A 14,683-nucleotide genomic window follows, 5' to 3' on the forward strand; every position below is an offset into this window, starting at 1 on the left:
ACTATGTTACGCCCCTGATTTGATAATGTTATTAAAAGGTGTGGACAATAAAACAAAACGTATTTAAAACTAATTTTAATGTTGTATTATTTATTATAGCCTGGTTTAGTACCTGTGTTTGTAATACAGTTAAGTATAAATATAATAATTAAATATAATTTATATTACAAAAGAACCAATCAAAGTTGGTCACATACATGCAAGAATGTCCAATATAATTGGAAACTCCTTTTTTATAGAAAAGGATTAGAACGCAATATTAAGAAACACAGTGTTTCAAATACAATAAAGATATAACAAATATTTAGCTTTTGTACGAAAATATTCTTTAGTGCTTGTGCTTGTGTTTTTTCTCCTTCTTCTTTTCCAATTTCTCAAGTTTTCTGAAACAATATTTTCAATTAGTGCTCATTTTAATAATGTATATAGTAAATATAAAAATAAGTACAAAATATATAAAGGTTACAAGTTCAAATATGGTTGTGGTTTGTTGTATGTAAAAACCTTTGTGTTATATTTCTGAAACATATTTTTTTAACATGGTAACAACTAACTCATTGGATTCAAATATGTTCAACACGTTTAAATGGTCTCTAATTACCTCAAATCACAGTCCATTTTACATTTATTATACATATGTTTTTTTTGTTGATCTGAAACTATCAGAGTAACTATATTAATGTTACCATAAAAATAAAAACATAATAGTACATACTTCAACAGCTTCTTCTTTTGTTTTTTTGTTAGTTGGCTGATAAGATCCAGTTCAGTGAAGTTAGATGCATCATTATCTTCTACTTTTGTAGCAGCCAATGGCATAGCCCCAGGTTTCATCACTAATCCAGTATCACGCATTTGCTGCATGAGTGTGGGTACATCAGGTTTGGCTTCTTCTTCTTCAGGTGCTGATGTAGAGGCTTGTAAGGCACGAGCCTCACTCATAGACAGTGAATACATTGAACATTCTTTATCTGTGGATTACATTGACAAAGGGAGCATAAATAGTTATAATAAAAGCAATATATACTAATAATACTACTAGCAACCCGCAAAGTTTAAGACGGCCAATACAGCATATATTATATGCTTAAACAGACAGAGATGTGAGCAAGTCTAGTCCTCACTTCAATGTAAGACTGATTTTTAGTAGCAGTTTCTAATTTACTATAAATGTGTATGTGTGTAAGAGTAATGTATATGAAATTCTTAAGCTAAGTAACATTTACTTTGAAGATTAATATTGTTTTAGGGATAATTTTCAGAAGTTACACACTACCCATTCTGAGACTATACCGAGGTGTATAGGCTATCAAAAAAAAAAAAGGAAATATTCCATTACGCTTTTTTTATAGAACTAACAATAATATAATACCATACATAAAAATAACATAAACATACATAAATTTGTGATATATGCTATATCACAAATTTATTATGCAGCATTTCAGCTACTCTAAGGATAAGTGAAAACTGCATGAATATAAGTTCAGTAGTTTTTTAGAATATAGGAAACAGGTAAGACATGACACCCCTGTGTTTCAGGCGACCATAGGCTATGGTTTACCATTTACCATCAGATAGGCCATATGCTTTTTTGTTACCTAATGGTAAAAAAACACAGGACTTTGTATTTTATATGAATAATATATGTTACATTTATTACTCACCAGTATTAATATGACCCCATTTATGACACTTAATACATCTTACATTCCTGACAAGTATACCAAATGGTTGATCACGAATTTCATTATCACCCTTGCAATAGCTCTCTCTTGGGGCATTATATTTTCGCTGCCATTCAAATTTATACTCTGGTTCATTATCTTCTCGTTCACGCTCTTTTTTTACACCAGGTGGTGGTTCATACATAAAATTGAGGCTGAGTTTGTCCTTGCTATCTTTGCTCAATAATGCTCTGCAATAAAAAAAGGTTATATATAATGTAAGCCTGTTAGTCTCACCCTGTAAGCAGCTGGTAATAATGGTTTTAATATACTGTAATTTATTGTTGTTATACTATACTGTTCTATGGAATCAATGGGCGCTAATGGTTGGAGGACCATATATTAAACAATAACATTGGAAAGACCAATTCAGCAGAGAACATTACATGTTGAATTGATACAATAATTCTCTACACACTATACTCTTAAATTATTACTTTTTGTACAGCTCTTAATGAAGGATGAATACTGGCCCAAGGGAGTGATGCATCACTGTTATAAAGGAAGACTGCCGCCAACAGTGTTGTAACCATAGAAACAATTATTTTTGTTATTATTTTATATGTATTTGAGTCTGTAAATTATATATCATATGGGTCTTAAAGTTGGTTAAAATAAATCAATAAATAGAAACAACATTATACATCACTATAAGTTATAAGTCAAATGTCAAAGATATTCTATGCAGCCATTGCACATATTTGAAAATTTCTTTCACCATATTTAACATATCATATATTATATTTGTATATAAAAAAAAAAAAATCTGTCTAGATGTAGAAAATGAAGTAAACATCTTGCCTATTTTAGAAAGTGAAGTAGAATACGCTATTAATACGCTTAAAAATCAAAAAGCAGCGAGACCTGACAACATAAGAAATGAAGCTATAAAAATGACATTGTCTGAAACTTTACCAAAACTAACGAGCCTCTTCAACATCATTTTGGCGACAGAGTATATTCCTTCACAATGGATGACAAGCAACATAATACTTATCCACAAAAAGGGAGATAAAGAAGACATAGCTAACTATCGTCCAATTAGCCTTATGTCCAATATCTATAAAGTCTTTGCCAAAATCATATTGAATCGTATTACGAAACAACTCGATGAACATCAACCAATCGAACAAGCAGGATTCAGGTCAGGTTTCTCCACTGTAGATCATATGCACACATTAAAACAAATAATTGAAAAATGCAAAGAATACGGACTTCCTTTGTACCTTGCTTTCGTAGACTATAGTAGGGCGTTTGACTCTCTCGAACATAATGCTATATGGCAAGCCCTCAAGAACCAAGGAATAGAGAATAAATACATACGACTCATAAGGAACGTATATAAGAACAGCACAGCACGCGTCAAACTTGAATCACTAGGGGAAGTCTTTCCAATTAGCAGGGGCGTTAGACAGGGTGATCCTTTATCTCCCAAGATATTCACATGGAAGAGGTCTTCAGAACGTTTGATTGGGACAATGCAGGTATTGAAATAGATGGAAAAAAACTCAATCATTTACGATTCGCTGATGATTTGGTACTCATGACAGATAGCCCAGAAACTCTACAAATGATGCTTGAAGAACTTATAAAAGTGAGTAAAGAAGTCGGGTTAACAATAAATAAGACAAAAACTAAAATAATGACCAACAAAAATGAAGTACCAATCAAATTAGAAAACGAACATATAGATTATGTAACATCATATATTTACCTTGGACAACTCATCTCAATAAAAGACCAAATGGAACAGGAAATAGAAAGAAGAGTTACAAGTGCATGGAAAAGATACTGGTCATTGAAAACTATAATGAAAAGCAAACAATACCCCATTAACTTAAAAAAGAAAGTTTTTAATACCTGTATTTTACCAATACTAACATACGGATGCCAAACATGGGCAATGACCAGGAAAAATATGCAAAAACTGGTAACATGCCAAAGGAGTATGGAGAGAAGCATGTTGGGTTATAACAGGAGAGATAGAAAGAGAGCGATGGACATAAGAGTTCTCACAGGTTGGGATGAAGTTACAACTAAAATAAAAAGGTTGAAGTGGAAATGGACAGGTCACACACTAAGGGGAGATATGAGATGGACGAAAACTGTAACTGAGTGGATTCCCCGTCATAAAACGAAACGAAAAAGAGGAAGACAGTACAAGAGATGGTCTGATGACCTTAGAAAGATTGGCAAAAGATAGGAACGCATGGAAAACGCTGGAGGAGGCCTTTGTGTCTAAAGGACACGTTGACTCAGAGACTGATGTGCAGAATTAGAAGTAACATAAAATGTATATATAAGTAACTAATATTTCTTCTATATTTTAAACTTGTAATCAAATATTATGATCGATTATATTATTTTGTGTCAATTAATAAAGGCTTTGAATTTGAATTTGAATATTATATTTGTAATTGGTACCCAAAGAAAAATAAATAATGTAGTTACAATATTTATTTTTCTTTAGGCACAGATATCTAATAATGCAATACTAGAAACCCGATTCAGAATCAATGTAGATGGTAAAAGTATCGAGGATTCTTTTATTATGGTTCTGATTGCATATCAAATTTAAGATCCTAACCTAACACTCAATGCGAAAAGTATATTGAATGCCTATTAAATAAAAAAATATTGTTTAAAGTTTTAATAACATTTGAAATTTTATAGTATATAACATTTATTATTAAGTGTGTCATAGAATAGTGCTGATGTAATCAATATAAAACATACTTGTTTTCATGTAATTCTTGCTCTTTTTCATACTGGACTCTTAGTTCTTCTTGTTTTTTTTTGTATGCTTCTGTTTTCTGTTCTGCCATCCATACCTGAAAAAGAATACTTAAAAATTAGACAAAGGAGCAAAGAAGGTATAGTTAGATATATGTTGAATGCTAATGTTCCAGCATCAATATTACATAGTATAAAATAAAGTAGCAATTGCAGTCTGTCCCTATGTATGATTAAATCATTAAAATTATGCAAAGGATTTTGAAGCAGTTTTTTTAGTAGATAGAGTGATTCTAGAGGAAGGCCTATATATATAATACATCTACATCCATACAAAGCCCGGGCGAGCACCTAGTATTTTATAAAATTATAAGTATGAAAAATAAAATGGATGGCAACAATCTAAACACCATCATTTAATATTAATTATAATCATTTCCATCACATATTAGATAGGCCATGTAAACAGAATTACTTTCGTTTTTTCAAACACCATCTACATTGTTTTTGCTTTACATAATGTAGATGGTGTTCCACCTGTGATTAAAATCTTGTAAATGATGAAATATTAATGAATATGTAAGTAGATATTACTAATTATTAATATAGAACATATAATATCGAATTTATACTGTTACTTACCCGTTTCAAGTTATCTCTTGAAGCAGGATGAAAGAATTTCTTACACATATAATTATTAAATCCTTTACCCATGATGAGAGTTAAAATTTGTTTTAAAAACAATATATCCTTCAAGTAAAGAATAGTAAGATTATGTTCACAATTATTGTTTTTGTCTTCAATACGTCAAGTTCAAGTAGACTCGGAATCTATAAAAATAAAATTAAAACATAAAACAGGAAGTTACTGAAGAAATGTAAAGATTTTGTTGGTTTTTGGTTTTTCATTCCTAAGAGATGATAAACAAATAAAAGGTGGTGATTATCTCCTTAAAAAAGTATGTGGTAATAAAAAAATATGTAGCAAGTATGTCTATCTAGGACATTATTTAGTGATTGATTAGAATCAATCACTAAATATAAGGGTTTTTTTTAACTATTTAGTGAGATATTAAAAATTACTAACATTACAAAATGCGACACATAATCACAAACACTATTACGCTCCTTGAAACACAGTAACAACATAATAGACAAGATAGTTCACAACATAGATACACAGATCTCACAAAATTACACTATACTTTGTACTATAATCTATGGTTCTTTTCATTAAAAGTTACATTTAAGCTCTTGAGTAGTATATTCTTTGCATTTAAGTGTTAATTGGCTTTATTTTGGGATAAAAAAAGTCAAGTAGTTAAATTAAATATATGACTTTAATTTAGAAGTTGGGCGCAATTTTTAGCACTATAAATAAGACTAAAGAACAGGTAGAGTATTCCTATTCGGGAGTATTGCCCTTATTTATATACTTATAACGGCAAGTACCTAGTACAGTTTGTTTAGGGATTCTAAACAAAGTTTAGGTATATAGTAAAAGATAGTCATCTGGCAACATATTGACTAAACTCCGAGCAGTTTATCTACTAAAACGCTTGTATCCATGATCAAGTATAAAATGAAATAAAAAAATATGAGTGAATGAATACTATGTCAATCATGCTGTCGAAAAAAGTCAATCAAGTAAATCAATTTGTCAAATTAGAAGGAGCATTCAGACCTAGGTACTTGGACAATTGGAATTCTACAAATCTTATTTCTGTTTTTCAAAAGCAACAAGTTAAATACGTTTTTAAACCACCTACATATTAAATTCATTATTAAAAGTGATACCCATTTGCTTCTATTTCTATTGTATATGAATGATTTAATTGCGTAGTTAAAAGTCGGTTTTTACGTACATAAGACTTTCTAGAGTTAGTTTTTAAAATAATTGCAGTGTCTCTCCAATAAATAGTGTTCGCTCAGTAATGGATAACATTGTTGATTTTCCTTTCTGTGTTTTAATATTTTATATACTTAATTAATGTAATTTTTTGCGGTTTTCTTTTGTGTATATTGTAAAGCATTTGTAGACGCACTGCAAAGTGGTTAATCCGGATTTTCAATCCACATTTCCTTATTGCCATTATTGTGTTGCCTTTTATTTTAACACATTGATACTGTTTTATCACGTGAAGTATTTTTAGAATTCAATTTACTGGTATTGAAGCCTGATGTTTTTTAACTTCAGAGCTTTTTATTGTATTGATACAAAGTGATTTTGTTGTTGTATAACAATTGTTACTGTGATGAACTATGAGCTTATGAAATATAGTGCAAAACACTTCAAAAAAGTTAATTGGAGATTTATGGTAAGTTAATTTAACTAATTTGGTAGATATATTTTTTTAAATATAAGACAATATTGGGTCAATGGCAATAAACATTATATTAACTTAAAACAAAAATTTTGGATTCACATACTTACTATAATTTTAATTAAATATACATTCAACTTGTTTTCTGAAGTATGCCTAGAATGTAATAAATTTACGACGTAGAGAGTGTTGAAGTGTAGTGACTTATTTATGTACTTTGAAACCACAGGGTTGTGACATCAAGTTAGGTCAATACTAAACTTTGTCTCATTTAAAATGTCTTATTAAGTAGCACTTTAATAATATAAAACACCAATAACAAGCAACATTGATCATAGGTACAGCTGATACATATTGGATTGAAATATTATTGTGTCTGTATTACTAATGCAATGTAAGTATATAATAACTTTACTTAATTGATGAACTTGATATATTGTCATAAAATTAATGGAAATGGTAGGTATTTTAATTTAATTGAAACAATAAACAAAAATAAATATATAGACCTGAACAACCCACAAAATGAGGAATGAATGCTAGATCAGGGTTAAAGAGAAGTATTTATAACTGATGTGCTACTAAACAACTAAGGTTCGTCCCCCCGTTACAACCATATATGGGCAGGATATAAAGAGGGTTGACTGACATGACCTCTTGCTTATTTTATCATCATCCATTGGAGCCTTGTAAGCATATAATATTGCATAGATGGGTGCACAGTTCCATTACCATTAATAAAATAAATCCCTACATTCATATTTGGTTGGATTGGGGGGAGGGAGATTGTTAGTAATGGGGTTTAGTCTCCCCATTGATGGCAACCATGTTAGGTCAACCTCCATGAGGTTCCCCCTGGAAACCATTGTGCGCAGACGGGTGCACATTTCCATTATCATCCATGAAAAAATATGTTTTAGGAGATTATATTTTTATAAGAGACTTATTTCTAAAATTTTCATAGTTTTTATATTATGGACAATGTAACAATTTATACACCACCCGACCCTCTAGTTTTAAAGTGAATTGAATACTGTAACATAATTTTTTTTTGTAATCATTGCATGAACATTTTCTAACTACCATAGTCTTTGGGAAACCTGAATAATCCACCTCAAATAGAATTTATTCTACCCTTAGCTTTTATAGTCATACTAGCTGCACCTGCATCTTCATTCGCATGGAATTTAACTTTATTTTTCTAAAATATAAGAATTTCTCTGACAGACAGACAAAAATTATAAAAAATGTTATTTTGGTGTATGGACCATATTTATATTCCATATGGATATGAATATGGTCACATGTAGTAAATAAAACCGTTATTTCAATATTGAAACAGACACTCCAATTTTATTTACATGTATACAATAGATACCATACCATAGATTGATCTAAATCGAAAATTTTTAGCTATTTTAAATCATCCATTATGTAATGTATGTTATATATTTATTTCATTTCATCCTGTAGTGGAATCCATGGAAACATCACACACTAATGACATCACAGGGCCCTTCTTTAAAAAGCATTTTATTAGCTAAAAGTTTTTAATTTATTAAATCAACCTTTTATTTAGTGTTTTTCTATAGACATCATGATCACAGCGCATAGAGTTGGTCTGACGAATATTTCAAGCTAAAATTTAAATTTAGGGACAAAGAACAGGTACAATAAATACTATTGATAAATATGATTTTTAGATATGTATGAACTTACATATCTAAAAATCAGAAAAGTTACATTTATTATCGTGATTTGAAGAAATGAATAAGGGATCAGCTTTATTACTTTTTTCAAGACTGAAATCACGTACATATTCTTTTTGCTTTTTGGTGATCTAATTATAAGTTGCTTTAAATATTGTCCCAGATTAGCAACAAAGTAGTCGAGGAGGAATATTGCGTAGGTACTAAGTAAAGCCCTGTTCAAAGCAAATAAATAGACGCACCCATGTGCGGACCAAATCATGGTCTTTGGTTGTCAGCAAAAATAATTTATTTCGACAAATGTTAAATTGTTAATATTTGTTTACAAATTATATTTAAGGCAAATGCAGCGACAAAATATGTAAATTACTTACTAAATATTTTTATAATTCATTTTCTGTTATAAAATTGATTCACGTATAAGAATTGATTAACGTAGACAAAAAAATACAAAAATATTTATTTCTATATTTATGTACAATTCTGTGAGCAATATTAGTGATTAAAATAGGTATTTTATGGCAATCCTGTGGTTGATAATCTATAACTGATAAACCTGTTGTCCGAGAATTTCTTTGCACGGATTTTCACCTACTATTTCACTCCTTTTCTTAGTGTTCGAGATAAAAATAGTCGATATTGGTCTTCGTGATAGTCAGATAGACAGCCTATCTTCATGTGAAATTTCTTTAAAGTCCGTTTAGTCATGAATAGGTTACAAATAGACACAATTTCGTATGTGTAATATTTGTATTGATTTTGCATAATGTACCTACATACTTATAAGTTTTTTGTACAATATTATTTACTGTGGCTGTGGTGTGAGTTGTAGTTTGGTCGATTTTTATTATGTTGTGTGGGTGCGGTCGGGAGTGCCAGGCCAAACATTGGCCAAGGAGATCGATATTATCCACGAACTATTCCGCTTACTTACCTATATCTAAACATCCAAAGAACAGACTAAGACAAAAGTGTTTTTTGCTTTTGGTAAAGCCAAAATGTAAATATTAAAGGTAGAGTTATGGAAAATTGATTGTCAAATAAGATCTACATCTGGAAATCATCTTAAGTAAAAGCTATTTAAATGGGAGATATATTTAGTACAGTTTGCATATTTGAAATTAAAACTTTGGTCCATAATCTTAACTTTTTCGGAATAGAGAATTGACGAGATAGGGAAGGAGTAATATCATTTTTTCTTCAATTGATAAATAAGAAATGAAACTGATGGAGGGGATAGCACGAAGATAAAGTAAATTCAGTTAGATCACCATCATTACCAACAAAACGTAGCAGAGCGGCGAGCCTACTGGTCTTATGGATTAAATTGGGTTGTTATCGGTATTACCATCACTAGAGAAATAAGTCAATTATGTAAACTGACCAATAAAGATTTTTGTGTCGGTTAGATTTGTACTCACGATGCTGGTCTCTTTTATTAGTAGAATTGGGCAAATAAATAGACGTAGTTATGAGTAAACTTGTTTATTATAGCTATTTTCACGAGACTATTGCCTTAATATGTATCAATTCAAAAGTTTGGCGTTTGAACTGCGCCTAGAGGAATAATAAACATTGTCTTGTAGTTAAACGTCAAATAAACAAATGGAAAAATGATTTAGAATCTGAAAATACAAAAATACCACATATACACTTTTATTTATAGTTTGAATTTACAGATAAGGATTCGTATTTTCGCATTACACACTGATAAGAGAACTACTAGGTACATACAATTTATATATAACCAAAATTGGGAGGTATTAGTTATTTTTAATTACTGAAAAAGGTTGGTACATAGATAGTCGGTGTCATCTTATAAATATTTACGTCATGCATGAACTACCGGATCTTTACGAACCATACGAGATTGTTTTATACTGACAAATGTCGAATATGAAAAATGGATTAAATCTATGAATAGTTTTATGTTTTACCTTTTTGTAGATGTGACCACTGTTCGACCTTCCTGTATGTGTAGTTACTCAGACTGCTATTAATAACTTAGTAAATATGTGCCCAAAGACGAGGTTACAACTATTTACTCCAACTTAAAGTTATTTATTTGTATATGTGTGACGCAACGTTTTATGTATACATTTACCAGCAGTAGATATTTTATTTGTTTCTGTACGTAGTCATTTATAAGTCCTATTTTGTATGTGTCCATAAGTGTACATAAAATAGTGTTATCGCTGTTGAAATAATGTTACAGCATCAAATTATTAAATATAACCTAAGTATATGAATAGAGCTAATGAATATAACATGTTTTAGGTCAAAAGCTAATAGAAATGTTGACAGGTTTGCTCCGCGTTTCGCACTAGTTAACTTTTCTCCCTTGGTCGCTGTGACTGACGGAAATATTTGTGATTGCGCGAAATGTAATCATAATCATATTACCTTTTTATTAAATTCTAAAAATAAACTGAGAGAGCGTTATCGTTGACGTTATCTCAAGGCGAGATCACGCCGCGCCGGCGCATGCGTTGTAGCCACTTCTCGTCATGTGTGATGTGTAGAGTTGTAGAGCGACGACACCCATCAACTCTGAACATCGGCTTATTGTAATATAAGTAATATACTAGCTGAATTACCCTTACCTGTATAACTTATGTTTGTTAACCAATTGGAATGAAACAAATGAACTCTTACGACAAACGGACAAAAATTCTAACAATCATTGTTTTGCGGTCTATTGCGTTGATAAGGTCCTCCAACAATAGTTTTCTTATATCTACCATGTACAGACAGTGGCAAATTACATTTTTATTAATGTATAGATGTACATATTATATTTGCGTATTTTTAGTAACTATCGTCAGTTAAAATGTTATAAACGGTCTAAAACTGATAAAATTCTTCTACTGTGGTTTTGTAATACTTGTATTTCCGAGAGAGCAAAGTAAAAACAAAATTAATAGGCATTTTATAATATTATTATACTTTGGGGATGAGTATGTAACTCTCCGCTCGCTCTACAAAATCTTGGCTCTAAAAAACCTGACTTGGTATATTACTAGCGATGGAGTAATTAGTTCACGTTATTAAAAATCCCTTCGCCCCGGGTGATCCTATTGATATTAATGTATTACAAATTCCCCTCCCTAGTCGTGGTTAAGTCCTGGACAATACGCCACGATGGGCTAACTGATCTGATTTCATGCTTATCCTATTGACCACTATTTTAAGCCAATTGTACCTACATACCGTTAGTGCAGGCAGGCAGACACAATTCTATATTCATTTAATAAAATATCGGCAAGTTATTCTAATTTCTATAAGTGATACCCTTTTTATTGAGACTGAATTTATAATAAAGTAAAATAAGCTGTCGTACTGCCATGAATAATCATATAATTAAATCATAGAATTGTGACAAGTTTGTCTGTTGGTGTGTGTTACTCTTTCACATAAAAACGGTTCGAAGAATAAGGATGATGAAGAATTTTTCTCAGAATATGTTCAGCCTTCTCGAGGGAAACCAGTGGTGTGCTAAACTGGTCTAATTTAGCACTCAATCAGATTAAGAAATAGTTTAAATATTTTCAATACGCCACCCACAAATATACACGCCCAGGAAGTCGCGAACGCCACTATTTATATGAATCAATATGTTTTTATTAATTTTAGTTATATAACAATTACTCTTATCTATATATGTATATATAGCCACTTAGCCCGCCCCCGAACGCGATTAATAAGTGTATTATAATATAAAAATAGCATATTTCCATGTATAAACTAGTTGAGCCCGCGAATTAGTAGGTACCTACGAGTAGGTACCTAGTACATAATTACCCATGGATATAAACTATCTTATAGATTAAATATGTCCTAATCTAGCTGGGATGAAGATTAGTGCTGCGGATGGTAATTAATATTTTTTTTTTATCGTTAACTGATTGGAATGAACTTGCACAAATGTTTGTTTTAATACGAAATCGTAAAAGAACTTATTTTATTATACCGGATGACTTTACTTTGCGGAAAAAAATATGGCATAAGAACAAGACGATCTAATTGGTAATAAAATATTGAAACTTTTTTTACTATATTTATTTGCGATTTTAATTCATTATTTAAACGATTTTAAAATTAGCTATTATTTTAGGTTATAACAATAACAAAAAATATGATAATTTGCTGTATGTCTTTAGAGCTGGATTTATTAATATAATTTCAGAAAAAATCTTTATTTTTATCAGTATATTTTTTAAAACACATACCTATTCATACAGCCCCATCTAGTACCAACCTAAGAAGAGATTGTACTATGGATATGAAACAAGTAATATTTATTTATTATTGTAAATTTATATATAAAAGACATAGTATACGCCCAAACTAATATAAAGATTAACACACATGAATACAAATGTTTTGTATGGTAATCGAACCCGAGACCATCTGAAGTTAGACGGTGCGCTGAACAGCTAAACCACATAGGCCGCCATTGCTATCATTGTTATTGTCACACGATTGGTGATTAAATTATAATTCTAGTTGTACTATGTATAGTACTTCATTCATAATTGAAGAGCTACGCTCTTGTCGGTGGAGCTCTTGTCACTTTCCGCGATCTTTCGTCATGCTCTTTAAATGATAATATGACGCGACTCCCATTTTGTCTTTAATTTGCTTGTGTAGCATTACCATCAACCTAATTTTTTATAGCAAGAAGTCATTCGGTATAATTTATAAATTTCGGGCATTCGCATTATAAAGTACAATGAACAGATGCACACATGTACATACATAAATATATATATATAACTGGTGCAGAGCGTGTTGTCAAAACAGCGGTATGTCAATTAGTGTAATCGGTCGCCGGCTGCTAGCCAATTACTTAGTTGACAGCATGGAAGCAATTCTTACATTTGAGGGCGGAAAGCGCACTGCAGGAAGACTTCCCTTTATTTGAGTAACAGAAATAGATACGCTCATTGTCGCCTTCGTCTTTTACCTTTGTCGTTAGGACTAGACATATAATACTATACATATCTATGTAGTTTATTATAGAGAGTTGTCTTTGTTGAGTTGGTTAGGTCTGCAATTTATATCACTATATGTAGGGACAATATATAATATATATTTCTTCATGAGTAAATGTGATCTTCCTAGAATGTTCAACATTGCTATGAAGAATAACTTATAGATATTTGAATAAGTTATTAATGAAATAAACGTTGTAGTTTGTTTAAGATTTTATTAAAAATACTATTAATCTAAATCAGTTTACGTACTACAATTTCAACATAAAACAATTGTCTGATAGAACGTTAAATAAACAGTCTGCATTGTTGTCTGATATTATGTACATATATCTCTTTAGATCACTTTGCTTACATCTCCTACTTGTCCGATTTTATCTACTACTAGCTGTTCCCGCGAAGTTTCCTAAAAAGCGAAAGTAGCCTAAGTTACTCCTTATATATCAGCTACCTGCCAAAAAAAGTCCCGTCAAAATCGGTCCAGCCATTCTAGAGATTAGCACAAACAGGCAGACAGACAAAAATTGTAAAAAATGAATACGCCACAATAACATTTTTTGAATATGTGTATTTCATGAAAAATGTTTATATTAATGTTACAAACAGACACTCCATTTTATTTATATATACATATACATCTATCTATACAGATAAAATCATTTATTTTATCTCCACAGATAAAAAAGAAGTCTTGTGTTCTGCATTCAAATAGCTAAAACCGAACTTCAATGCAATACGTCTGTAATACATTTGACCTCCCACTTCCATCGGTTATGAAGTGTAAAATCTGTCCGTTCTCGGATCGAGATCCAGAGTAAGGTCGAGAACTAGATGGATGGACGTAATGAAATAAAACTAGTGAGCTCTTCACTGGTCGCATTCTCACATACACAATTTCGTTCAAATAATGTAACAATAGTTTTACAAGTATAAGAAATATACGATACACTGCAATTAGTATTTACTTGGTTTAGGCGATATGTATAACTATTAAATCGGACTTCATAATTATTTGCATGGTTTTTGACGATTTCTCTACAATTATATATATATATATATATTTCCTGTAGCGTTTACTTGTAGTGATTTTTCGATTTTAGAAGGTCAGTCTCGCCATCGTGTGCCTGATAACTATTTAGCGCCGTGAACTCGTATGCTATTTATATTCAGTAGTACCAAAGTTATATTACAATTTTT

General features: G+C 30.9%; 2 protein-coding genes across 6 annotated transcripts in view; one reads left to right on the forward strand and one right to left on the reverse strand.

Annotated features, from left to right (window-relative positions):
* Positions 1–86: 86 nt before the first annotated feature.
* LOC131848430 (corepressor interacting with RBPJ 1) lies at positions 87–5,610 on the reverse strand. Its single transcript, XM_059198279.1, has 6 exons — positions 5,547–5,610; positions 5,103–5,290; positions 4,464–4,558; positions 1,668–1,918; positions 716–971; positions 87–383 (listed from the first exon to the last, which is right to left on the reverse strand). Exons 2-6 carry the CDS (start codon positions 5,172–5,174, stop codon positions 329–331), a joined length of 729 nt encoding a protein of 242 aa, XP_059054262.1. The 5' UTR covers positions 5,175–5,290; positions 5,547–5,610; the 3' UTR covers positions 87–328.
* Positions 5,611–6,149: 539 nt separating this feature from the next.
* Positions 6,150–14,683, forward strand: part of LOC131848522 (receptor-type guanylate cyclase Gyc76C-like) — a 28,586-nt gene continuing 20,052 nt past the window's right edge. Inside the window, exons 1-2 of one of the 5 annotated variants that reach the window (XM_059198419.1) lie at positions 6,150–6,339; positions 6,613–6,777. The gene's annotated coding sequence lies outside the window, so the exon portion shown is untranslated. Of the gene's footprint in view, positions 6,778–14,683 lie in introns of all 5 variants that reach the window. The other 4 variants (XM_059198420.1, XM_059198421.1, XM_059198422.1 and 1 more) reach the window with 4 other exon arrangements.

The sequence above is a fragment of the Achroia grisella genome, unplaced genomic scaffold (assembly GCF_030625045.1).
Source record: "Achroia grisella isolate CSIRO2021 unplaced genomic scaffold, CSIRO_AGI_Agris_v1 utg558, whole genome shotgun sequence".
NCBI lineage: Eukaryota > Metazoa > Arthropoda > Insecta > Lepidoptera > Pyralidae > Achroia > Achroia grisella.

Excerpts from the sequence above, each read along its gene's own strand:
- LOC131848430 (XM_059198279.1), bottom strand. The coding sequence starts at position 5,174 with ATGGGTAAAGGATTTAATAATTATATGTGTAAGAAATTCTTTCATCCT. Across the intron at positions 4,559-5,102 it reads CAAGAGATAACTTGAAACGG|GTATGGATGGCAGAACAGAA; the intron begins GTAAGTAACAGT and ends ATTCTTTTTCAG. Across the intron at positions 972-1,667 it reads ATGGGGTCATATTAATACTG|ATAAAGAATGTTCAATGTAT; the intron begins GTGAGTAATAAA and ends TGTAATCCACAG.